This window comes from Talpa occidentalis, unplaced genomic scaffold, assembly GCF_014898055.3.
Source record: "Talpa occidentalis isolate TD23 unplaced genomic scaffold, MPIMG_talOcc4v2.1 talOcc4.15, whole genome shotgun sequence".
NCBI lineage: Eukaryota > Metazoa > Chordata > Mammalia > Eulipotyphla > Talpidae > Talpa > Talpa occidentalis.
This window is the reverse complement of record NW_023601543.1, coordinates 38752290-38778451: the sequence shown is the minus strand read 5'-3', so window position 1 is coordinate 38778451 and position 26162 is coordinate 38752290. Positions and strand designations below refer to the sequence as shown.

General features: G+C 34.7%; 1 protein-coding gene across 1 annotated transcript in view; it reads left to right on the top strand.

Annotated features, from left to right (window-relative positions):
- Window positions 1-26162, top strand: part of LOC129145905 (dachshund homolog 2-like) — a 210867-nt gene that overhangs the window by 182006 nt on the left and 2699 nt on the right. The window contains exon 2 of the mRNA XM_054695883.1: window positions 14275-14313. Coding sequence (XP_054551858.1) covers window positions 14275-14313 — 39 coding nt within the window. The remainder of the gene's footprint in view (window positions 1-14274; window positions 14314-26162) is intronic.

The following is a 26162-nucleotide window of genomic DNA, read 5'->3' as shown; positions in this document are numbered from 1 at the left end:
TGTAGATTAACTGTCTATAGATGTGCACGTTTATTTCCAGTCTTGAAATTCTATTGCATTGGTTATGGTCTCCACTTTTGTTCCAGTACCATACTGTTTGATTATTATAATGTTTGTAGTCTAATTTGAAAACTGGGAATGTGATATCACCACCCTTTCTCATTTTTGTCAGGATTTTTTCTGGCTATTTGGGGACTTTTGTTGTTCCATATAAATTTCATATGTTTGTTCCATTTCTTTGAAAAATGTCATTGAAATCTTTATTGGGATTGCATCAAATCTATATATGGCTTTGGGTATAATGGCTGCTTAAGAATGTTAATTCTTTCAATCCACAAATAGGGGATGTTTTCTACTTTGTTGTGTCTTCTCATTCTTTAAAAAAGGTTTCATAATTTTCATTGTATAGGTCCCTCACCTCCTGTGTTAAATTTACCCCTATGTATTTGATTCTTTTTGTTGTAATTGTGAATGGGATCTTTTTCTTTATTTCCTTCTCATCTAACTTATTGTTAGCATATAGAAAAACAACTTTTGCAAATTGATTTTGTACCTTGCCACTTTACTAAATTTATTTATTATGTCAATATGTTTGTAGTGGAATCATTAGGTGTTTCCATGTTTTATGTCATCTACAAATAGTGATAGTTTCACTTCTTTTGAAATTTCAATTCTTTTTATATTTTTCTCTTCCCTGATTGTTCTAGTTAGGTCTTCCAGTGCTATGTTAAATATTAATGGTGAAAATGGACATCCTTGTCATGTACCAGATTCTTAGAGGTAAAACTTTCAATTTTTCACCATTGAGTATGATGTTGGCTGGGAATTTGTCATTTATGACCCTTATTATGTTGACGAATGGTCCATGTATTTCTAGTTTTTTGAGAATTATTATAAATGGAGGTTGAGTCTTATCAAATGCTTTCTCTGCACTTATTGATAAGATCATTTGATTTTTATCTTCTCTCTTGTGGATGTGGTGAATTGCATTGATTGATTTTTTGATGTTGAACCATTCTTGTGTTCCTGAAATAAATCATGCTTAGTCATGATATGTGATCAATCCTTTTAATATATTATTGAAATTTGTTTGCTAAGATTTTGTTGAGGATTTTTGCATCTATGTTCACAAGTGAGGTTGGCCTATAATTCCCTTTTTTTGTGATATCTGTTATGTTTTGCTATCAAGTGAAGTTGGATTGATAAAATGTGTTTGGAAACTTTCCCTCTTTCTCTCTCAATTTTTTGGAAGAGGTTTTTTTTTTTAAAATAGCAGGTTTTTTTTTTTTAAAATATTTATTCATTTATTTATACAATAACTGGGGTACAGGCCAGATGTGGAGGAGGGTGAGAGGATTCACCAGAGCCAGAGCGGGGAACAGAACAGGCAGACTGACGAAATATACTGCTAAGGTGAGCAGCGGGCGTGACAGGAGAGGTCTGCTGTGCCATGGGGCACCGTCTCTGCCCGGCCGGGATCAAACCTTCACTGCAGAGGCTGCAGACAGCTTCACAGCGCAGCTCTCAACCACCTGCGCAACCAGGGGAGGCCCATTTTCTGGGAAGAGTTTTAAAAGGATAAATATTAGTTCATGTTTGAAGGTTTGGTAGAACTCAGCAATGAAACTGAGCTTAATGTTTTGTTTCTTGTGGAGACTTTTGATTACTGTTTCAGAATCCTTGCTTGTGTATGATCTGTTTTGGTTTGTTTTTCTTCCTGTTTCAGTCTTTGGAGGGTTGTAGGTTTCTAAGAATTTCGCCCATTTCATCTAGATTATTCAATTTGACAGCATGTAGATATTTGTAGTGATTTCTTTTGACCTTCTGTATTTCTGAAATGACTATTTTATTTCTTCTTTCATTTTTTATTCTATTTATTAAATATATATCCTTTTTATTTTCTTAGTGAGTCTAGCTAGAATTTTACCTATTTTATTGATTTTTCTTAAAGAACCAACTTTTTTTTATTTCATTGATTCTTTTTTAAAAAGATTTATTTATGCGTGCATGCAAGAACTGGGGTACAGGCCAGAAGTGCTGGTGTGAGAGGATTCACCAGAAACAGAGTGGGGGACAGAACAGGCAGATTGACTGAAACACACTGCTGAGGTGAGCAGTGGGCAAGACAGGAGAGGTCTGCTGTGCCATGTGGGTGGCTCCCTGGCAGGCTGCGGAAGCTGGGGATAGATTCACAGTGTTGTACTTATCTCCTTGTGCCACCAGGGAGGCCCTGATTTCATTGATTCTTTGGACTCTTTTTTAATTTTGATTTTATTTGTTTCTTCTCTAAATTATATTATTTCCTTCAATTGGCTTTTAGTTTTATTTGTTCAGTTCTTTTTCTAATGAGCTAAGAAGTAAAGTTATTTATTGAGCTTCATTCTTATTTCTTTATGTGGGTTTGTATTGCTATATAGTTTTCTCATAGTACCACATTTGCTGTTTCCAATAGGTTCTGATAGGTTATGTCTTCATTTTTGTTCATCTCCAGGCATTTAATTTCTTCTTTGATTTCCTCATTCATCCCATGGTCATTCTGCAGTGTGTTACTCAATCTCTATATATTAGAAGTTTGCCCTGCTTTCCTTTTGTGCTTGATTTCTACTTTGATCCTACTGTGATAAGAGAGGATACTTGATATAATTTTAACCTTCATGAATTTATTGACATTTGTTTTTTGGCCCAGCATGTGGTCTATCCTGGAGAATGTTCCATGTGCATTTCAAAGTAATGTGCATTCAGCCATTTGGGAATGCAGCAATATATACATGTCTATTAAGACCATGTGCTTTAATTCCTCATTTAAGACTATTGTGTCCTTATTTATTTTCTGTATGTTTTATCTGTCCATTAGTGAAAATTGAAGCATTGAAGTCCCCAGCCACTAGTGTTTTTCCCAGTGTCTTTCTTCATATTTGATAATAGTAATTGTCTTCATATTTGATAATGTATACTCACCTTTGTTTGGTGAGTATATATAAATGAGTGTTCCTTCTTGAAGTATTTTTCCTTAATCAGTATATAATGTATAACTGTGTCTCTTCTTTCTGCTTTTAGCTGGAAGTTACTTTATTGCAGATTTGTTATTAAGAACCTGGGAAATTGAGCTTTATCTTGGCATTCACTTTTGAAATAAATACCATCACCTTTTATCAATCTTGTACCCTCTAAAGTCATTAATAATGTTTTGTAATGTTAGAGATGATCTTGTTATCAAGAGAGTTTCATTTAGTAGTTGGGTTTTGTTGCCGTCAAAGAATTGTGTTCTCATGAGGGAGGCATTCTTTCGAATGAGTACTATAGAAAAGGCATGAACAAAGTGCTGTATGAGCAGAGAATATGAGCCAGTTGTGTTTTTAAAATGAAAAATGAGGTAAACAGTGTTAGTGCTAAGTTTAGCATTTAATTTGGCATGATTTACTATTTTAAAAGAAAACTCTTATTACCAACAAAGGGCAGAAATATTCATTGTTAGTTACAATGCTTATTGTAACTACTTTATATTTAATGCTTTTGGGTACAATGTCTTTTTGCAAAACACTGTAAGGAGATATCCATTAATTATGGTTCTTGCCTTTAGTTGTTTGCATTTTAAACAACAAAATCAGTAGACACTCATAGAGTTAGGTAATTTTGAATAGATAAATAAATAGCAGAAAATGTGTATTTTTTATATCCTTTCACTTTTGTCTAAGGAGGATGAAGTGGGAAAGTAGATAGCATTCAGGAGGAGTGGCAAGATTTTGTCTAAGTCATTCACTGTATTTATAAGAAAGTTCCAATAAAGAAGTCCAAGATAAAAGCTAACTTCCTAGAGGAGAAATGGGAATCTTAACAGTCTTTCTTAATAATAACATCATATGTTTATCTCCATGCATGGTTATTAGAACAATCAAAAAATCTATAGGATATGTGATGGGATTATAATGTTCCTATAACCCCACTTAGAATATTATGCTTAGTTCTATTTATCATTTTTTTTAAAATATGTAGTATTTGAAAAGAAGGAATTATATAGACCTTAGGATTATAAGGTCGAGCTGTATAAACAGGGTAGAATCCTAACATTCTATAACCTCTACAGAGCAAAGATGGAAGATTTCATTGAAAGCATTATAAACTTACCTTGAAAGACATATACTGACAACTCTTTCTATTATAATACAGATTAACATAAAAGAGATTAATAAATTTCAATAGAAGTAAAAATTGCTGAAGCAAAAATCTGTGTGTCACAGCTTGCCTAGTCCATCTTTCTGTAGCATGCAAGCAGAATAATGCGCTATTGATTTTCTCTATGAGTAAAATATCTGAAGAATTTTCAGTCAGTGCTTTTCTGAAACATTGGTTATGCCCCATAGCTGAATACCACTGACAGGCATTGCAACAACCATTTATGAATCAAAAGAAAAGTATACTTCAAGAGTAATAACTAAACTGTAATAGTCACTCTGTTCTCAGAGGAACTTCAATTATATATACTTGTATTTTAGGCAGATAGGCAACAATTAAGGTAACAGAAAACCATAAAGTAAGCCATAATGGACTAGAGGGTTATAACTTACTAACACTGGCTTTACAAATGAGGATACAGTACTGGGATCTAGAAAGGGGAAGTTATTTGTTCATAGTCACACAACTAGTTAGTTGGGTAGTTGGGATTAATTCCCAAGTCTCCTTATAACTTGTTCAATATTTCTTCTGTTAACACTGTTGCTTCCAGAATAAATTGTTATTTTCAAATTCATTCATGACTTGGTTTCATGTAAACTGAAAAGTAACTTTCATAGAATCAAAGTCATGAGTTCGGAGTTCTCCTTTCCTACACTCTATTCTTTGTTTCCATCTTAATTTAAGCTGTAAATCATTAATACTAACTTTAGACTTTGTGTTGCATGTGTCCCTGCCTGCCTTTTGATTCTCATCTCTGCTATTGCAGTCTCGTACCTAAAGTATTGTTTTCCTCTTTCTTTGTTTTTCAAAACTTGTCTATCCTTCAAAAAGTAAATCAAATTTTATCTCCATAATGACTTCACTGGCCACTTCAGATAAAAATTATACCTTCATTTAAATGGAATACATAACCCATCCATTCAACATACGTCTTTCCGATAATGTTGAGTGTCTACTCTATGCCTGAAAATCATGTTGTATTTATGACTCAATCTTTCTATGTAACAATTTGTGATCATGATATTTATCTTATTAAATTGTAATCTTCTTGATATCATGAATCATACTTACAGATCATTGTATTCTTCATAGCCCACAACACAGTCTTTTGTGTATAGTTGATGATCAATTAGTATTTGTAGAATAATTATTGAACTAAGAAGCTGTGATCATAGTGTGAGAAGAAAAAAAAAATGTAACCTCTATGGGATCAGTACACAAACTGTTAGATGCCAATTATAAGTATTTTTTTGTTATTTTTAAGATTTATTTTATTTATGCATCCAAGAACTGGGGTATAGGCCAGAGGTGTGTGTAGGGGGATGAGAGGATTCAACAGAGACAGAGTGGGGAGCAAAACAGGCACATTGACTGAATTACACTGCTGAGGGGAGCAGCAGGTGAGACAGGAGAGATCTGCTGTGCCATGTGGGTTAGCTCCCTGGCCGGGGATCGAACTCTTGCTGCAGTGGCTACCAATAGCTTCATTGTGCTGACTTAACCCCTTGTGCCACCAGAGAGGCCTGTAAGTATGTTTCAAGAACTTCCTTTAATTCTTAAAGTGATTCTTTGCATATTATAAAAGTTATAAGATGATCAAGGAATAAATTATTAAGTAAAAAGAATATTATATATATATTGCATCATTATTCATTTTTGTGCAATGTATGCTTGTATGCTTTCTCCTTTCAGATGTAGTCCCATAAAATTCCCACCACCATTTCACTAGTGAACCATCATCATAGTCCCTTATGCTCTTCTCTCCCCTGTTTTGATTCCTCTCCATCCCCCTCCCTTGCAGAATGTCTCTGATTTATAGTTGCCTGCTAATTTTGTTTCTTTTTATTTATTATTGTCTTTCTTCCTGATCCCTTGTTTTGTTCCCCTATATTCCTCCTATTTGTGAAACCATTCAATATTTTTCTCTTTCTTTCTGGCTTATTTTACTGAGTATATTTTAGACTGATATATATTGTCATTGACAAGAACTAGAACACTGAATGAGATTAAAAATTTTTCATGTCAGCGTCTTCATATATAAAAGTAAAAGTGTTTGAAACACATTTGCATACAGAATAGTTGTACCCCATTAGCCAATGAAGAAAAAAATGTTTTGTTAAACTATATAATTATGTAACAATAGGGCATTACTATTTAACATGAGATTTTGGACACATACACGAGCTATATATGGTGTTTCAAAATGTAATCATTTGTAATTTTGAACATTTGTTTCTGGTAAGGAATGTGTATTTTTATTATTTACTTTATTTAATGTAGGGTGGTCCTTGTCTGGGATTAACTCAGGGGATGAATATAAAGGGTTAAATAGACTTTCAATAAGTAATCCTCTTCATTTCCACTCCTACCCTCCAGTAATACATTGCCAGCATGTCCAAACCAATATTTCTTTGCTCTGACCCTGCCATCTATAGCTAGTCTAAACCAGATAGGATTAATAGAATGACCAACTGGCAAATGAATTATTTTTTTAGGAAACAACTTAGCTGAATTCTGCTTACAGACTGTCAATGTTTCATTTAAGCTTCACTAAACAAATAAACCAAATGCAAGAGAAGAGTTAAGGTATTAACTCTTAAATTAAAATAAATTTTAGAATATTCCTTCTCTCCAGGACTAACTTCATAAGGAATCTCTGCTTTTTACTCATCAATAATTAGGTCCATTCAGTGCCATCAAGTAAGTTTGGGATCATGATGTTTCCTATGAACTTTAGTTACATGATGAAAATTTACTTGGATTATGAAACACCATGACTGTCCTTGTATAAATTAAACAAGACCATTAGTTATATAAACCGTCACTGCATTGGAGGGATCATTTCTTAAAACATCTTGTATAAATATGCTCAAAAACTATAGTGATGAGTTTCAGTAAGAGAAAATATGTCTCTTGACATAGCCAATGCTTAGTTCATTTGACAAATATTTACTGATCTATGCTAGTATTGTGTGTTAGGTTTTTGGGTAAAACAGTGAACAAGAAACCTAAATACGGGCCTCCCCAGTGGCACAGTGGTTGAGCGCTGGGTTGCAAAGCTGCCCGCAGCCTCTGCAGCGCCGGTTCGATCCCCGGCTGCACCCCGACCACTGGAGGAGGGTCCCACTTGGCGCACAGACCTCTCCTGCCGCCCACTGCTCCCCTCAGCAGTGTACTTTGGTCCTTCTGCCTGCTATGCTCCCTGCTCTGGCTCTGGTGAATTCTCTCGCCCTCCCGCGCTTCTGACTGTACCCAGTGCTTGTATAAATACATAAATAAATCTTAAAAAAAACCCAAAAAACCTAAACACATTCTTTCATGGAGGTTGTATTTTCATAAGGAAGATAGATAAAAAAACAACCAGATAAAGTATTTATACATTGTGATAAGTGCTATGGAGGAAACAATTGTTTCAGTCAATTCAGACTTGGAGTCTGTCACTAAGTTTTCTACATAGGCAGCATATTATTTAGGATATAGGTCACTTTACTGTTGTCTCAGTATGATATCAAGCCATCAAACTCAAATATAACTAAAAGGGATCCTGTACCTGTAAAACAATGCACCCCAAGGTTACCTCAAAAAAAAGTTGTAAAAAGTGCAATTCAGAAAATTTGCACATAAAAACGTATAAGCCAGTTATTTATTTACCATATATGTGTCATTGTGTTTTTGCTGAGTCATTCTGAACAAGCAGTTATAAGACATAATCATCAACTGGAAGACATGGAGTATAAGTGTATAGCAGTGCTTAAAAAATCCCTTATTAAATGATCAAAGGGCACACATACATATGAAAGTTTCCAGGTATCTCACACTTTCTTTGAGTTATAATGTTTGAGTAAATTATATCTGCAATCCTTAGAATAGTCACCATAAAATCCAAATTCCTATTGGAATTATAGATAACATAAATTCATTAGAGTTTTACTTATAAGATCACAGGATATTGTGAGACCTGTAGTAGACAGAGGATTTCATGTTCTATTGTTCTTTAGTTTCTCTACTTCATCTAATCATGCTGAGCCAATAAATGTGTTATCTGTATTGTGAGATAACACAATAAATATGTGTTATCAGTGTTGCCCTTTTTTTGGAGAACCAACTAGAAATTCATATCTTAGGTAAAATTTCAAGGTTTTCAAAGCTTGAAATACAAAACATAAATATATTTGACAGGCCTGATTTGCTAGCTTGCAGCTTCTGCAGTAAAAACAGTGTAGTGTAGGGGGAGCCTAAGACATCGTTATTTAACATACAGTAGAGAAATAGGATGACAAATTTAGGGAAACTGAAATGAATTAGGAGTTAAGAGACTTCTTACACTAACTTCCTGATTCACCTTGGCAAAATAATTGAACATTTGAGGAACTAATTTTCTTATCTGTTAAATGGTGTTATTGGTGGGTGGTATTGGTAGTTAGCTATAGCTGTTCAGACATCCAGTATATCACATAGGAAAAGAAAAGCTACACTAATTGAAGGTAAGAAAATGAGTTAGCGCCAGCATTTCAGATACCCAATATATCACATAGGAAAAGAAAAGCTACACTAATTGAAGGTAAGAAAATGAATGGCTTCTTTTCTTCTACTACCCACCAGCCCTTTCACTGAAGTTCTTTGGAGACCAGTTTGAGAACAATTAGAGTAGATCATCTCAAAAGTTGACTGTATCTTTAAAATGCTCTGGTTTAGGTAATTTACCCATTTGAAGAATTATTGAATGTAACACTCAATTTACTTATCTTCACATCTGAGGTAGGACTTATTCTGTGATGCACAATATTGAGTTTTCAAGTGTCTATGAGTTCCTAACTTAAATCCTACATGATATTTTGTTGTTGCCTCTTGTTATATGTTTTGTGTATAGTTTCTCTATTTTTAAATGTTTCTGTGATCTAAATTTAGGTTTCAAAAGAAAGAATTCCATATCTCTGATTGTGCTACTAAACTAACTCCAGTCATTGAAGTGCACACTAGATTCCAATGATTGTCATTGCCTTTGTTGAACCTTGTATTAACATATTAAGAGTTGAAAGAATCAAAATATGAAAACTCATTTGTCAGGAATAGAGGGTGAAGATTAGCTTGACAAATTCTAAAGACAACATGCTCTCAATTATTCAGTTCTTGGGTCTCAGAGCAGAATCACTATTTAGTTACAATTTGTATGTGGTGGGAGGGTCTTTCTATATTAAGGATAATTAATATCCTAATGTAGTATAATAATAATGATTGTAGGAATTGTCAGTTGTAGAGACCCTTAATATCGACCACCATATGTTGTAGGAATGCAATTGGTAATAGTGCTACTGGTAGTCTTGATATATTTAGTATAGAATCTGACTCAATGTTTTTGAATATGTGTAACCTCATTTTGTGAGTGAATTATTAGGATGAGGTTATATTTATATTTCAGCCACAAAGATAAGTTTTTGTGAAATTCAGGTCCTTTGTTCATTATTTTAATTTTGTAGCTGTGGGGCACACAGCAAAAAAGTAACTTCAGGAGACAAAGACAAATCAGACGGCATATGAAATATTCTAGGCCAACTCCAGAAAACCCAAATGAGAACTGCTCTATATTGATCTGAGAATATTTGTGGCATTATATAATTGTTCTATAAAAATTTCCAAAATGTTCATTATTTGCAAAGAAGATTTAAATTAGTTGACATCAGAGAAGGAGTAAATTCCAAAGTACAGAAGTCACATTTTATTTTATTGTGAAAAATAAATTATATATATTTAATATGTAGTTTCTAAAGTTCTACATTTATAGCTAATGGTAGGCATTATTATAAAATACATTCTTATATTTGAGAAGACAAATGAGAAAGTTTTCAATCCTTAATAAAAAGACAGTTAACTGATGGAAATTTATACTTTTATTGGATAATCCTAACAAAAATGTTTCAGTATTCAGCAATTTTATTTAAAAATTTATTCAAGTAACATCACAATGTGATATAAGTTCAGTTGTGCATCCCTGAAAATCGTGTCCATACACTACATTCATTTCACCACAAAATGACAAATTCAGTTATTCACCATATATTTTACTCTTTGTCCCAATGTACATACTCCCCTTTCCTCTTCCCTTTTGGTAAAACTCTTACTGGTTTTATAGTCTAAAAGTTTCTTTTGTTTTATTTAGTTCATCTGTTAGTTTCCTTTATATGTCACAACTCAGTAAAATTAGTATCCAGTAATTTTAGACTGACTTAAATAATCTATGAAGATTTCAATGATTTTTAGTTTTTTGAATTTAAGATGCTTATATACATATGACCATAGTAAAAAATGTTTTGTTATCTTCAACAAGTTTTAGAAGTAAAATAAAAAGGGAAATCTCTGGTGAAAGGCGGAAATAGTCCTCCAGTTCAGTGATAGCCCGTTGGATTATCATGGACTTAGTATTTGTCAGTATATTGTGCCTTAAGAAAGCATCATTTTTCTGCATTAAACTAAAAGTCTTCTGTACAGCTAAAGAAACAATAACTAAAACGAACACACCCTCCTGAATGGGAGAAAATATTTGTACGTCATACATCTAATAAAGGACTGATATCAAAGATATACATAGAACTCATTAAACTCTACAAAGACAAAGAACTCATACAAAGAATTCATAAAAACAAAGAACTCATAAAACTCTACAAAAACAGAACAAATAACCCAATCAAAAAATGGGCAAAATAATTATAATGACACTTCTCCAAAGAAGACATTCAAACGACCAGCAAGCACATGAAAAAAAAAAATGTTCACAATCTCTTATTATTAGAGAAATGCAAATCAAGACTACAAGGAGATACTATCTCACGCCTGTGAGAATGGCCCATATCAAAAAGACCAGAAACAAAAAGTGCTGGAGATGATGAGGAGAAAGGGAACCCTCCTAAACTGCTGGTGGGAGTACAAACTGATCCAGTCCTTATGGAAAGCTGTATGGAGGTATTTCCCACATTTTGAAAGCTTTGATCTATGCCCTAGAGAAACAGAGTCTCCCCCTAAAGCCTCCTGGAAGGTCCTTTGTGTGGCTTTGAGAATCAGAATAACTGGTCCTCTCCTTATGAAAAGCAGTATGGAGGTGTCTCAAAACATTAAAAATGGATCTGCCATTTGTCCCAGAAATTCTACTCCTGGGCATCTATCCAAAAAATTCAGAAACACTAATTCAAAAGGAAAATTGCTCTCCCATATTTATTGCAGCACCATTATTATAGCTAAACTATGGAAATAACCCAAATGCCCCAAAACAGATGAATGGATCAAGAAGCAACTGTGGAATCTTGCCATTTGTGAAGCTTGAAGGGACAATGCTAAGTGAAGTAAGTTAGAAGGAAAAGAAATACCAAAGATAAATACCAAATGGTGTCACTAATATGAGGAAAATAAAGTAACTAATAGATAAAGACAACCTGAAAAACTAATCCTTGATCGTTGACTACAGAACCGAAATGCTAAGGTGGGGTGGGGAGGTAGGGGAGGGGTAAGGGCAAAGGGAAGGAGGCACAATGGTCTTTGCTGGTGGAATATGGGTACACTATGGTGACATACCTGATGGGGTACTCCAATAGTATTGTCAAAAAATTTTTAAAAAAATGAAAAGAAAGGATCATTTTCAAAACAGATTAGGTCAGTGAAAGAGAATGCAAAATCAAATAGTTTGAATAGTCAAGTGATAGAATGTAAGAGTAGGTGGGAAAATGCTCATCTTTATCCTACCTCCTCTCTTCAGTGACTCCAGATATGCATTTGCATTTGTGGTTTAGTTGGAAATCATTCTACAGGTCTTTAAACAGCAAGGCACTCCCACCAACAGTGCAGAAGAGTTCCTTTTTCTCCACACCCTCGCCAACATTTGTTGTTGCTAGTTTTTTTAATATGTGCCATTCTCACTGGTGTAAGATGGTATCTCATGGTAGTTTTGATTTGCATTTCCCTGATGACAAGTGATGTTGAACATTTTTTCATATGCCTGTTGGCCATTTGCATTTCCTCTTCAGAGAAGTTTCTTTTAAGCTCTTCTGCCCATTTTTTGACTGGATTATTTTCTTTGTTGTTGTTGAGTCTCATCAGCTCTTTGCAGATTTTTGTGATCAGTCCTTTATCATTAGTGTTGGGTGCAAAAATGTTCTCCCAGTTGGTGGGGTTTCTCTTTGTTTTTGTTATTGTCTCTTTTGCTGTGCAAAAGCTCTTTAATTTGATATAGTCCCAGCTGTTTATCTTTGCCTTCACTATCACTGCTTTGGGTGATGTGTCTGTAAAGATGTCTTTGATGTGCAAATCACATAGTGTTTCGCCTATATTTCCTTCTATATATTTTATGGTTTCAGGTCTTATGTCTAGTTCTTTAATCCATTTTGAGTTGATTTTTGTGTATGGTGTGAGGTGGTGGTCAAGCTTCATTCTTTTGCATGTAGCGACCCAGTTTTCCCAGCACCATTTATTGAACAAACTTTCTTTGCTCCAATGCATAGTCTTTGCTCCTTTGTCTGGTCCAACCACTGTGGAAAGCTGTGTGGAGATTTCTGGACCTACTAAACATAGAGCTTCCATATGACCCAGCAATTCCACTCCTAGGTATTTACCCAAAGGACACAGAAACATCAATTCCAAAGAACACCTGCACCCCTATGTTTATAGCAGCACTGTTTACAATAGCTAAGCTTTGGAAACAACCCAAATGCCCAAAAATAGATGACTGGATCAAGAAGATGTGGTACATATATACCATGGAATATTACTCAGCATTCAAAAAAGATAAACACATGCAATTTGCTGCAACATGGATGGCGCTGGATGGGATCATGCTCAGCGAAATAAGCCAAAAAGAAAAGAAAAATACCAGATGGTCTCACTCACAGCAGGAATCTAGAAAACTTAAATAATGGACCAGGAAAATGAAAAACTATAAGAAAGTGAAAATCAAAATCAACAAAAAACTATGAACCAGAGACACTTTTAGGGGGGCGGGGGCGGGAGGGGAGGGATTGGGTCAGAATGGGGGCGGCAATTGTATGGGGAATATAACAATAAATTTATAAAAAAAAAAAAAAATAAAAAAAATAAACAGCAAGGCAGTTGCCTTTCAAAAACAAACTACATAAATACATCAACAAAATCTGAAAGAGGCCTTTTAACAAAAAAAGCTATTAGAAGAAGAATTTTTATGAAGGGTGGATAAAACAACTGTATATATTTGCTGTGGAAATTATATGGAGGTTACTGGTTTGTGTACTGCTAAGATGCATGCTAAGGCTCAAAAGAGCCAGATAATAGTCTGTTTTTTAACATGTCATTTTACATGTCGTTGTTCTTTTTTTTAAAGGGTTTGGGGACATGGGGAAATACCATTCTATCAGAAAGAATGGTTTTTAATTAAGATAAATATGTGTATTTTTTACTAATCTCTTGTAGGTATTTAACTTATTTTGTGTGGAGTGTATATGATTGTGTGTGTGTGCATGTGCGTGCATGTAACCCTTTTGGGGAAGATGTAAGATAGTCTCCAGAAATAAGTATATAGTGAGCTGTGTGATTAATGGTATCATGTTCGGGAAGTTAAGGCATAACTTTGATATTGGCTTACTTTTATCATCCTGTTGGCCAAATCAAAATGAGATAAAAAACTAGAAGGGGATTTCTGCCCTAAAAAGTATTGTAATATCCAATGGGATGAGAAGGAAGGTTCCTGAGGGAAAAGGAATAGGCACAGTATTGCTGAATCTATTTTTGGAATTTTTATGACCCGAGGCCATTTTCAACAGAAATGTATAACCTTATTACTTTGCCTTCATATATAAACAAATCCTAAATACCATGACATTTCACGTTATTCTTTACATAATGGGGATTAAACCAGAAATGTAATAACATATCCATATATTGAAAACATCATAGCGTTTCAGGCTTTCCTATCTTTTTGTGCTCTTCCCTGCTGGTGTTTCATTGTATGTAACCTATCTAAAATTTCTGCAGAATTTAAGAAGAATTTTTTGTGAAATATAATAAAGCCTTGATTAATTGGAAAATAACTAACCAGAACTCTAAATTAACCATTTTTATTTATTTTCTGCTACACTCTCCTTTTAGAAGGAAGAGGCAAATGACAAGAAAACAAGCTGTTAACAGGTATTTATGTATTTATTTTTTAAAAATCAACTTCCTGAGAATGTCCTGGAGCTTGTACAGATTCAAGCCAACTATAATAATTTTGTTCCCTGCACTATACTTACTAAGGTGGGAAAGTAAAACCATTGAAAATTTTCAGCAGCAACTTTTGAATCTTGCTTAATCCTTAGTTAATAATAATAGAAATATAAACCAAATAATTGGGGTCTGCATGGTTTCAGTGTTACTAGTTCGCAATCATTCATATCTGTTTACTCAGAGTGGATTCCAAGAACCTGCAATGAGGAGATGACTTCTAGCCACAGGGAGCATTTCTTCCCTGGGAACTAAAGCAGAAACTAGACAAAGGCTACAAAGTTGATGGGGGTGAATGAGGGTCACTAACATAAAAACCATGACTTCTATGTGAAATGATGAGAAAGTAATTTACCCATCTCTGGGCTCTGAAATGCTTAGGAAGGTACATTCACTTTTGCAGGACAGCACAGGCTATTAAGTGTGCTACAGCAATAATTGAAAATAGCCTGGCCTTCTTATTTTCTGGTATTATTTATAGATATTAGGCACAAATATATTTTGCAGTCATGACAGTATTTCTAAAATATTTGAAATACTTTTTTTTAAATTACATTTTTTAAATATCTCAAAGTCTAAGGATTCCTCAAAAATTCCTAAAATAACTATGTCAATGTCGGTTAAATTGCAATCAGAGATACCATATTTCTCCAGGCCATATACCTTTTCGGTTGTACTGGGGAAAAGTTTGGACAGTGACTCAACAAGGAAAGGAGATGGAAGACAACTCATGATGCTAAAGTACGTTTTGATATTGCCTGGCAGCAGTGCTATTCTCTTCAACACACCCTTCTCAGGTTAAACCATCCTTTGGTTACTTCTCCCTCTTTTGTTCAGGACTTCCCTTGATGAATGATTTATCCATATTTTTTAATGAAAAACAATGTCATAGAACTGTGGGGCAGATAGGGACCAGACCATGTGATTTATCCTTGGTTTTAAACATAGAAAATGGAAATTATTATGGTAGTGTTTCTACTTTCTGGGCTATTTCCTATAATAAGTATAGAATCTTAAGTATCATGCACACTAAATAATACCCAGGTGACCTGAAGTAGTGGATGTGCCTGCTTAAGTGCTAAACTTTCTGTTAGACTGTGACCTAAATGCTGTGGAGACCTAGAAACCACTGTTTTGATATAAATGGTTTTTCTCTGAAAAACATTCAATGGAATTGAGTTTTGAGTGTAGTTTTGTGATATTGACAGTGTTTTTTATTTTGTATGAATGCAGTTGACTCTCATTTTTATTTTCCTGGCAAAATGCAAATTGATGTCAACATCTGTCTTTAATGTAAGCCTAGCAGTAGTTTAAATTTTATACTTTTATTTCTAGATTAATCAGAAGGCACATTACATATATCCATGGTTGTAATGAGGTTTTTACATTTACTGCACATCTAAGAAAAAACATCAACTATTTTTTTAAAAGTATATGTACTACTTTGCCTATATAAACTGCAGAGAAATGAGGAAGTTGCAAACTCTAAACCCAACTGAGGCAAGGCTGGTAACATAATTGAAAGACCATATACAATAGGGCGTTATGTAGACTACAGTGACCTAGAGGGTATATATATTTTTCAAATGGTGGCATCTATTACTGAGCTCAGCTGATTGATACCATCTGGGAATAAAGGCCCAGTGTTTTTAAGATCTGACTTGTAAAGAAAAGTTGGGAATCTAGATTTTTACATGTAGTTCTTAAAAATTGGCAACTAATGCAACATAAAGCAAAACAAAATCAAAAATAACTTCATACAGGCCAATACAGAATCCATCTGTGATCTGGATAGAGGAGCCCATGGGCTATCAACTTGTGATCTTTGTTTTAAATTATAAATTGTCAAGATGCCACATTATATTCTAAATCTATTTGATGTTCTTATAAAGTAAATGAATAAGTTCAGAGCCTCTAAATAATACCCCTGGTACTCAAAATTGTGGTTATTCCAATTCATGATTTTTTTCTTACTACATGGAAATAGCCATGATAGTATTTTCTTAACAGGGTTTGAAAGTTAAGATAAAGTTATGATTTTTTGCTGTCATGTTTATCAGTGAAACGTGGTGTGAGAGATCATTGCTTCCTTTTCCAGAAGAGAATACTTAAGTGTACATTCTATAACATATCATAATTAAAACATCTATTTAAAGCCCAATTTATGGTCTCTCAAATGGCAGAAAGCCATGTATATAGTATGCTTGCTTATTATCATTTTTATTTAATTTGTATTAAGGAAACAATATTTTCAAATGTACATTTCTGGAGTAATTTTGAATTAGCTTGCCTTTAAACAAATGCCCAAAATATCAAGCAAAATTCCTTTGTTTTTGCAAATGGTTAAAATAAGAAATAAAAGATATGCAAGTAGCTAATACAAAACTTAATTTGAAATGTTTGTAGGCATTTATGGAGATAAAATAAAAGTTGGTTATCTGAGATTTTACTAGGAGGTTACTGACTGATATGAGTCTACTTGTTTGTCCTACCTTGGACTTTAGCATGTAAGTCTACTGTACCACAATGTTTTTGACATCTGCTTGCCCCTTTCCTCAGTGGCAATCCAAAAGCATATTTTCAAAATATTTATTTATCTAAGAAAAAGAAAAGAAAAAGAGCCCACTGTTAAACATGTTTTAATCACCTCTATGATCTGGCTATAAATGCTCAGTCAGGATAAGTTAACATAGACAATTCCAATGAGAAATGCATTAGAGAACATTTTAGCAAGAAAGAGGTAATACAGAAAGGAAGAGAAAATAACTCACAATGTTAATTTGTAATTAACTTTAAAAGCCCTGAAGAGGTGGAATCCTGTATTTCTGAACTATATGCAGTGTTGTAAGCCAATGATAACTTAATTTAAAATGTACCTATAAAGATCCTTTCATTTGATGGATTTCTAGCTGCATATTTAACATAGAGACATGGAAGTTGAGAAATTTTTGAACAAATTGTCAGTGTGCAAAACAGTTGATGTTTATCTAAAATTTGGCTAGAGAGTGCTGCCCTTTCTTGATCATGAGATAATTTTTATCGCAAGTAATCTGTTTCATGATAGAGATGAACAATTTTTAAATGTTCTAATTAATTAAAATTTACAATCTTAGCCAACTGGAAATTTTGGGTTACTTAGCCATCAAAAATAGAGAATTTTAAAAATAAGTGAAAAAGTCAGAAGGAGAATGATAAATACCAGATACTTCCACTCTTATATGAATATAGAGAAACAAAGACTCAGACAAAACCATTATGAAACACTAGAAACCTGACCATTGAATTGAGGCTGCCAAGGGGGGATGGGAAGGGGTGGAGAGCAAAGGAAGGGAGTGGGCCCGGTGGACTGTTGTGGAAGATTATGGGTGTGTTAGTGGTGTTTGTGGGGTGCTAACATGTATCTGAAGAGGTGTGAACCTATACCCCTAAATCATATACAGCATTATAAACAGATGTTACTTCCATAAAAAACAGTGTATACTCTTAGATCCTTTGTCATATATTAACTGTCCATATAAATGCAGATCTATTTCTGGGCTCTCGGTTATATACCGCTGACCTGCCTGTCTTTGTTCCAATACCATGCTATTTTAATCAATATGGATATATATTACAGTTTTGAGCCTGAGGGGTGTAATACCAGGAGAAATTTGTCAGGAGAAATTTGGCTATTTGGGGTCTTTTGTGGTTCCATAAGAATTTCAATAATATTTCCTCCGTTTCTTTGAAGGATACCATTGAAGTTTTTAATTGAGATTGCAATGACTTTGTATATTATTTTGGGTAGAGTGGCCATTGTCACTATGTTGATTGTTCCACTCTGTGAGCAGGAGATATGTTCCCATTTCTTTGTGTCTTCTATTGATTTTAACAGTGTCTTGTACTTGTACTTGTGAAGCTGTCTTGTACACTTTTGTTTTTTGGGAGCGTTTTGATTACTGTTAAGTTCCTTGCTTATGATTGCTTTGTTCAGATTTTCAATTTCTTCCCCATTCAGTCTTGAATGATTTGTATAATTCTAAGAATTTGTCCAACTTTTCTATGTATTTGAACTGATTAGCCTAAAATGTTCATAGGTCTTTTATTATCCTCTGAATTTCCAGTGTCTGCTTTAATTTCTCTTTTGTTTTTGATCCTATTTATTTGAGGTTTCTCCTTTTTTTCCTTAGCCTCACTGCAGCCTGTCTATTTTGTTTACGTTTGCAATGATCTAGCCTTTGGTTTCATTGACATTGGACTGTCTTTTTGATTTCTAGTTCGTTTATTTCTGTTTTTGTTTTTTTTTTAATTTCCTTTCTTCTTCTGAGTTTTGGTTTTGCTTGTTCTTTTTCTACTCCCTTGAGATGAGAGACATGGTTTTTTACTTAGGTTCTTTCTTGTTTCTTGATGTGGACCTGTATTGCTGTGTATTTTCCTCTTACTACAGTTTTTGCTGTGTCCTATAAGTTCTAGAAGGTTGTTTCTTGATTGTCATTTGTCTAGAAATAATTTGATTTCTTTTTATAGATCTTAGATCTTAGCCCATTGTTAGATGTTAGACAGAAATTTTCTTCCATTCAGTAGGTTATCTCTTGATGTTAATTGATAGTTTCCTTGACCCTGCAGAAGGTTTTTAATTTGCTGTAGTCCCATTTGTGTAGTTTAACTTTTTTCCCCCTTGCTGCTTGAGTGAAATTTCCAAGGACACAAGCCGTGGAGTGTTTTTCCTATGTTTTCTTCTATGTATTTTATGATTTCAGGTTTTTAATCCACTTGTTTAATCTCCATATAATTTTTTTGTTATGATGTGAGATAGTATTCTCGTTTCATTCTTTTTTGATATGACTTTCCAGTTTACCAAAACACCATTTGCTGAAAAGACTTTTCTTCAGCGTATGCACATGGTTTTTTGTTGTACTGCTGGTATCAATGGGGGTTTATTTCTGGGATTTCAATTCTGTTCCATTTGTGTTGTGAACTGCTTTTACTCCAATACCACACTGCTTTGATTTCCTAGCTTTGTAAAATAGATTGAAGTCTGGTGGTGTGATAACTCTATTTGTCCTCTTTTTTCATCAGAATTGCATCTGCTATCAGGGTATTATATGCCTTCACATAAATTTCAGAAATGTTTGTTCTATTTCTTTGAATGTCATTGAAACTTTGATAGTGGTTGCATTGAATCTGTATAGTCCTTTGGTTATGAAAGCCATTATAGCAATATTAATTCCTCCAATCCCTAAGAAGGGAATATCCTTTTACTTCTTTGTCTTTTGTTAAAAATATTTTGTGGGTTTTGTTGTATTATTCATTCATCTTTGTTAAGTTTATTCCTAGGTGTTTAACACTTTTTGGTTCAATTGTAAATGGGATTGTTTTCTTGATTTTATTCTCTTCTAGTTCATTATTTGTATGTAGGAGCACATTCATTTTTTTTTTTTTGATTGATTTTGTAGCCTAACAGTTGACTGGACCTTTTTACTGTTTATAATAGTTTTTTTTTTTTTTTCTGGTGTCTTTAGTGATTTTTCTGTATATTATCATGCCATCTGCCAATACTGATAGTTTTTATTTTTTCCCCAATTTGGATTCCTTCTATGTCACCTCTTGCCTAATCACTCTTATTCAGGAATCCAATACCATGTCGAAAAGTAGCAGTGAAAGTAGACATTCTGTCTAGTACCAGAATTTTGAGGAACAGCTTTCAGTGTTTCACCATAAAGTATGATATTAGCTGTGGGTTCATCTATATAGATTTTATTAAGGTAAAGCATGTTGCCTGTATTCTCAATTTTTGAGTAATTATAATAATTGGGTATGTAATCATCAGATCATTTTTTCTGCATCTATTGACATTATAATGTGATTTTTATCTTTTCTTTTGTCAATATAGTTTATAATGTTGATCAGTTTTTTTTGATGTTCAGCCATCCATATAGGTTCCACTTTCTCATGATCCTTTCAATGTGCTGTTGAATTTAACTTGCTGAGATTTTTTAAATCAAAATTTCTGTACTATGCATATCTATATATCTTTGGGGGTAAATTTTTACTCCACCATAAGTGCACACGCTACACTCACCCTTCATCAAACTTCCAGTGCCAATGTCCTTTCCTTATACTGTTTGCTCTCTCCCCTGTTTACTCTCAACCAGCATTTTTTTTTTCATTTTCATTAATTCTAAGATTTCCTTTTCCTGTATTTTGCCTGTATATGTTTTTTGTTACTTATATTTCACAGATAAGCAAAACTTTTGATACCTGATTTTTGATTTCTGGCTTACTTCATTTGGTATAATAACATCAAGATCTAACCATTTTGTCTGAAAAGACTCAATTATATCATTTAAAATGGGGCATAATATTCCATTGAGTATTTATTCAACAATTTCTTTATGTTCCTTCTTTTGTCTGTCAGTGGTCTGTTAGGTTTGTTCCATGACTTGTCAATTGTGGACAGTTGTGATATGAACATAGGAGTACCTAAGTCATTTTGCATTAGAGCCTTCCTATTAACTAGCAGAGGTATTGCTAGTTCATATGGCATTTCTATTTTTACTTCCTTAAGGAATCTCCATACCTTTTCTCATAGAGGCTGTGCTAAATTGCATTCCTATTAACATTACATGAGAGGTCCTTTTCTCCACATCCTCAACAACATTTGTTGTTGTCATTTTTTTATATGGTTTATTCTCTCATGGGTGAGGTGATATTTCATTGTGGTTTTGATTTATGTTTCCTTTGTAATAAGTGTGTTGAATAATTTTTCATGTCCCCATAGGCCATCTAAATGTGTTCTTTAGAAAAGTGTCTATTCAGGTATTTGGGCCTATTTTTAATTTGGTTGTATATTTTATTGTTGTATATTTTGGAATTTAACCCCCATCAAAGTGTGATGTGTAAATATATTTTCCCACCCTCTGAGTTGCCTTTTGTTTTTGTGATGGTTTTTTTTTTTTAAAGATTTATTTTTATTTATTTATACAAGCACTGGGTACAGTCAGAAGCACGGGAGGATGAGAGAATTCACCAGAGCCAGAGCGGGGAGCAGAGCAGGCAGAAGGACCAAAGTACACTGCTGAGGGAAGCAACGGGCAGCAGGAGAGGTCTGCGCGCCATGTGGGACCCTCCTCTGGTGGCTGGGGAGCAGCCGGGGATTGAACTGGTGCTGCAGAGGCTGCGGGCAGCTTCGCAACCCAGCGCTCAACCGCTGCGCCACCGGGGAGGCCCTGTGATGGTTTCTTTTAAGGTACACATTCAATTTAGTTTAATATAGCCCCATTTGTTTATTTTTGCTATTGTTTCCATTGTCATTGGAGTTGTGTCCTCTATTGCATGTTTGATATAGATGTCCTGGATTGTGTCCATACGTTTTAAGTATTTTAAGGTATCAGTTCTAATATCCAAACTTTTTCTATTTTGATTTAATTTTGTGTATAAAGTTAAGTATGAATCTAGTTTCATTTTATTTTTCATGAAACTATGTTTCCAATACCAGTTTTTACTTTATTTTTAAAATTTATTTTTGCTGAGGTAAAGTTGGTTTACATCTTTGTTTGTATTTTGAAAGTACAGGATCCCCCTGCTTTCTGGTGTTTTTACCATAGTGCTTCCACCACCAAAATGTCCATAATCCACCACCGGAGTCCATTGCATCCCTCCCATTTTGTATTCGCTTCTGCCCGCCTTTTCCTCACTTGAATGTGTCAATTCTATAACCTGCTTTCAAGGGCTAGCCTATGAGTTTGACTTTATCTGACACTTTTTCTGGTTTCTCTATAGATCACTTGTAAGTTACACCATGTGGTATTTGACTTTCACCCTCTGACTTATTTTGCTTAGAATAATCCCTTTTAGCTCCATCCGTGTTGCTGCAAATTGCATGGGTTTATCTTTTTGATTGCTGAGTACATATACACTGCATATACCGCATATGTACCACTATATACTATATATACCACATCTTCTTGATTCCCTTGTCTATTTTTGAGCACTAATGTTTTCATAGCTTTGCTACTGTAAATAGTTCCATAATGAACATGGCAGTACAAATTTCCCTTCAAATTATTGTTTTTATATTCTTTAGGTAGATACCTAGAATTGCTGTGTTTTATGATAGATCCATTTTTCAGTTCTTTCTGCTTTCTATAGGGCCTGGATCAGTCTACATTCCCACCAACAGTGTAAGATGGTTCCTTTTTCTTCACACCCCGCCAGAACTTGTTGCTTTTGGTCTTTTAGATACATTCTCACAAATGTGATGTGGTATCTCATTGTGGTTTTGATTTACCTTTCCTGATGATAAGTGAAGATGAACAGTTTATCATGTGCCTGTTTGCCATCTGTTTGTCTTTTATAGTAAACTGTCTATTTAGCTCTTCTGCCTATTTTTTGATTGGGTATTGAGTTTCTCTTTGTTGAGTTGAATAAGGTCTTTTTATATCTTTGATAACATTCTCTTATTAGATATGTGGAACAGGGATATTTTATTCAGTTCAGGAGGGTGAATTTTTGTTTTGGTTATGATTTTTTTTTTTTTTGCCTTACAGAAGCAAAGTTTGATGTAGCCCATTTGCTTATATTCTCTTTTATTTTCCTTGCTGTTGGAGAAGTATCTGCAAAGGCATCTATGCCATGTATTCTGGAAGCATTTTGCCTGTGTCTTTATTCAATGTATTTTATGACATTAGGTCTTACATCAAAATCTTCCATCCATTTTGAGTTACTTTTTGTGGATTGTGAGAGATAATGATGTACTTTCAATCTTTTGCATGTGACATTCCAGTTTTCCCAACACCATTTATTTAAGAGTCTTTCCTTGCTCTAATGTATGTTTTTCGCTCTTTATTGATGTATTAACTGTCCACATAGTAACAAGTTTATTTCTGTGCTCTTAACTGTGTTTCATTTGTTTGTTTTTGTTCCAGTATCACCACCATTTTTCCCTTTTTTCTTTCCGTCCGAATTGCTTTAAATATTTGGAGTCTTTTGTGGTTCCATATGAATTTCAGTAAGTTTGTTCTATTTCTTTGACAATTGCAATTGACATTTTGATAGGGGCTGCATTACATCAGCATAATGTTTTGGGAAGGATAACAATTTTCATTATGTTGATTCTTCTATCCATGAGCAGGGAATATCTTTCCATTTCTTTGAGTCTTGCATTTTTCTTAACAATGTCTTGCAGTTTTCTTTGTACGGTTCCTTCACCTCCATTGTTAGGTTTGCAACTATGTGTTTAATTAATTTTGTAAATTATTTGTAAATGGGGTCATTTACTTATTTTTTTTTCTTCTCGCTCATTGTTTGTATATAGAAAGGCAGCTGATTTTGTGTATTGGCATCATGTTCCTCTGCTGAGCTGAATTATTGTTTCAATTTGAGTTCAGTGTAGTCTTTAGATTTCTCAATGTATACTACCATTTATTAGGAATAATAGCTTTATTTCTTTTCCAATTTGGATTCATTTTATATCATTCTCTAATTGCTCTAGGTAGGACTTCCAATTCTGTGTTAAATAGTATAGTGGTGAGAATGGTCAACCCTGATTTGTACTAGACCTTAGTGGAAAACCTTTCAGATTTTCTCCATTGAGGATGATGTTACCTGAGGTTCTGTCATATATGGCTTTTATTATGTTAAGATAAATTCCATTTGTCACCAGCTTTTCAAGGGTATATAGCATAAATGGATATTTAATTTTATCAAATGGTTTATTGCCATCTATTGATATGTTCATAAGGTTTTTTATCTTTTTTTCTTGATGTGGTGAATTGCATTGACTGATTTTTGTCTGTTGAAACACACTTATTTCCCTGATATAAATTCTACTTGGTCATCGTCTATAATTGTTTTAAAGAATTTTGGGAGTCATTTTGCTAATATTTTCATCAGGGTTTTTGCATATGTGTTCATTAGGAAAACTGGTTTGTAGTTTTCTTTTTTTGTATGTTGTCTTTGTTTTGTTATTAGAGTAATGGTCATTATATGAAATGTGTATAAGTGTATTCCATTTTTTCTCAATTTTTTGGAATAGTTCAAGTCGTACCACTTTTGCTGTGCCCTATAAATTGTGGAAGATTGTGTCAACATTGTTATGTGTCTCAAGATGTTTTTTGATTTCTTCTTTGATTTACTCTTTAACCCCCATGTCTTTCAGTGGTGTGTTTTTCCGTATCCAGTTATTGGAAGTTTTCCCTACTTTTCTCTTGGAGTTGATTTCTGGTTTGTTACCTTAATGATCAGAGAAAATATTTTGGATGATTTCAATGTGAATGAATTTTTGATTCTTGTCTTATGACATGATAGGTGGTCAACCCTAGAGAATGTCCAATGTGCACTTGAGAAAAATGTGTATTCAGCTATTTTGGGGGTGTAATCTAATTTTTTTTTAAGATTTATTTATTTATTTATGCAAGCACTGGGTACAGTCAGAAGTGCAGGAGGGTGAGAGAATTCACCAGACCCAGAGCAGGGAAAAGAACAGGCAGACTGATGAAATACACTGCCGAGGGGAACAGCGGGCGCGGCAGGAGAGGTCTGCGTGCCATGTGGGACCCTCGCCTGGTGGCCTTGGATTGAACCAGGGCTGCAGAGGCTGCAGGCAGCTTCGCAGCCTAGCGCTCAACTGCTGTGCCACTAGGGGGCCCTAATCTAATTTTTAAGGATCTTGTGTTTTCCTAGTTATTTTCTGTCTAGTTGATTTGTCCATTGGTAAGAGGGTGGGGGGCCCTGCATCATTTGTACAATTGAATTTTTTTGTTGCCAATTATAAACTGTCCATAATGTATGGATTCATCTCTGGGCTTTCTATTCTGTTCCATTAGTCTGTGTTTCTGCTTTTTGTTACAAGACTATCCTGTTTTGACTACTCTTTCTGTGTAGTGTCATTGGGATTTTGATGGGTATTGTGTTGAATATGAAAATTGTTTTAGGTAATGTTGCCATTTTAATGATGTTTATGCTTGCAAACCACAAGCATGGTGTAAATTTTCATTTCATTGTGTCTTCTGTTATGTCTTTTTCCAAAGTTTTATGGTTAGCAATAAATAGGCCCTTCACCTCCATTAAGTTTATTCCCAGGGGGGGCGGAGCAACATGGCGGCGAGGAGACGCTGCGAGTAAGATCTCCCATTAAAAAAAGTGAATAGGGAGGAAAAGCGGCAGGTCCCAGTGAGAACTGGGACCACGGAAAGATAAACGGGTGACTCCCGCAAACTGCCCAAAGAAGAAAGTTGCCATAAAAGAGGACCAGAAGGGAGGGAAGCGCAGACCCTGCTCCCCTCCCCCGCCACAGAGGTGGGCAGTCTCCGACCGGCAGAGAGGAGGAAACAACAAACCAAAACGGCCAACAAGAAAACGGACGCAGCAAGCGGGACTGTGAGTGGAAAGGAACTATTGCAGCCACCACACCCCGTGAACGGGAGCTGAGGCGAACCCTGCAGGATCCGCCGCGGCGGTGAGCGAAGGGCTCCGGGCCACATTAGAGAAGAACAAAGACCCCGGGAGACGCGCAACACAGCCCGGGCTGCCGGTAAGCTTGCGCGGATAGCGGCGCGCTCGGCGCGCTTGAAAAGCAGTGCAGACCAGGATCAGCTCCTTCTTCTCGTTTGGGAAGCTTCTTCAATTATATCCATGAATATTTTCTCTGTTCCTACATCTCTCTCCTCTCCTTCTGGAATTCCTATAACTCTTATATTTCCTTTCCTCATGGAGTCAGATAGTTCCCCGAAGTCTTTCTTCATTCTTTTTTCCTTCGTACTTCTCTTTCCTTTTCTGTTTTGGTTCTTTTTTTT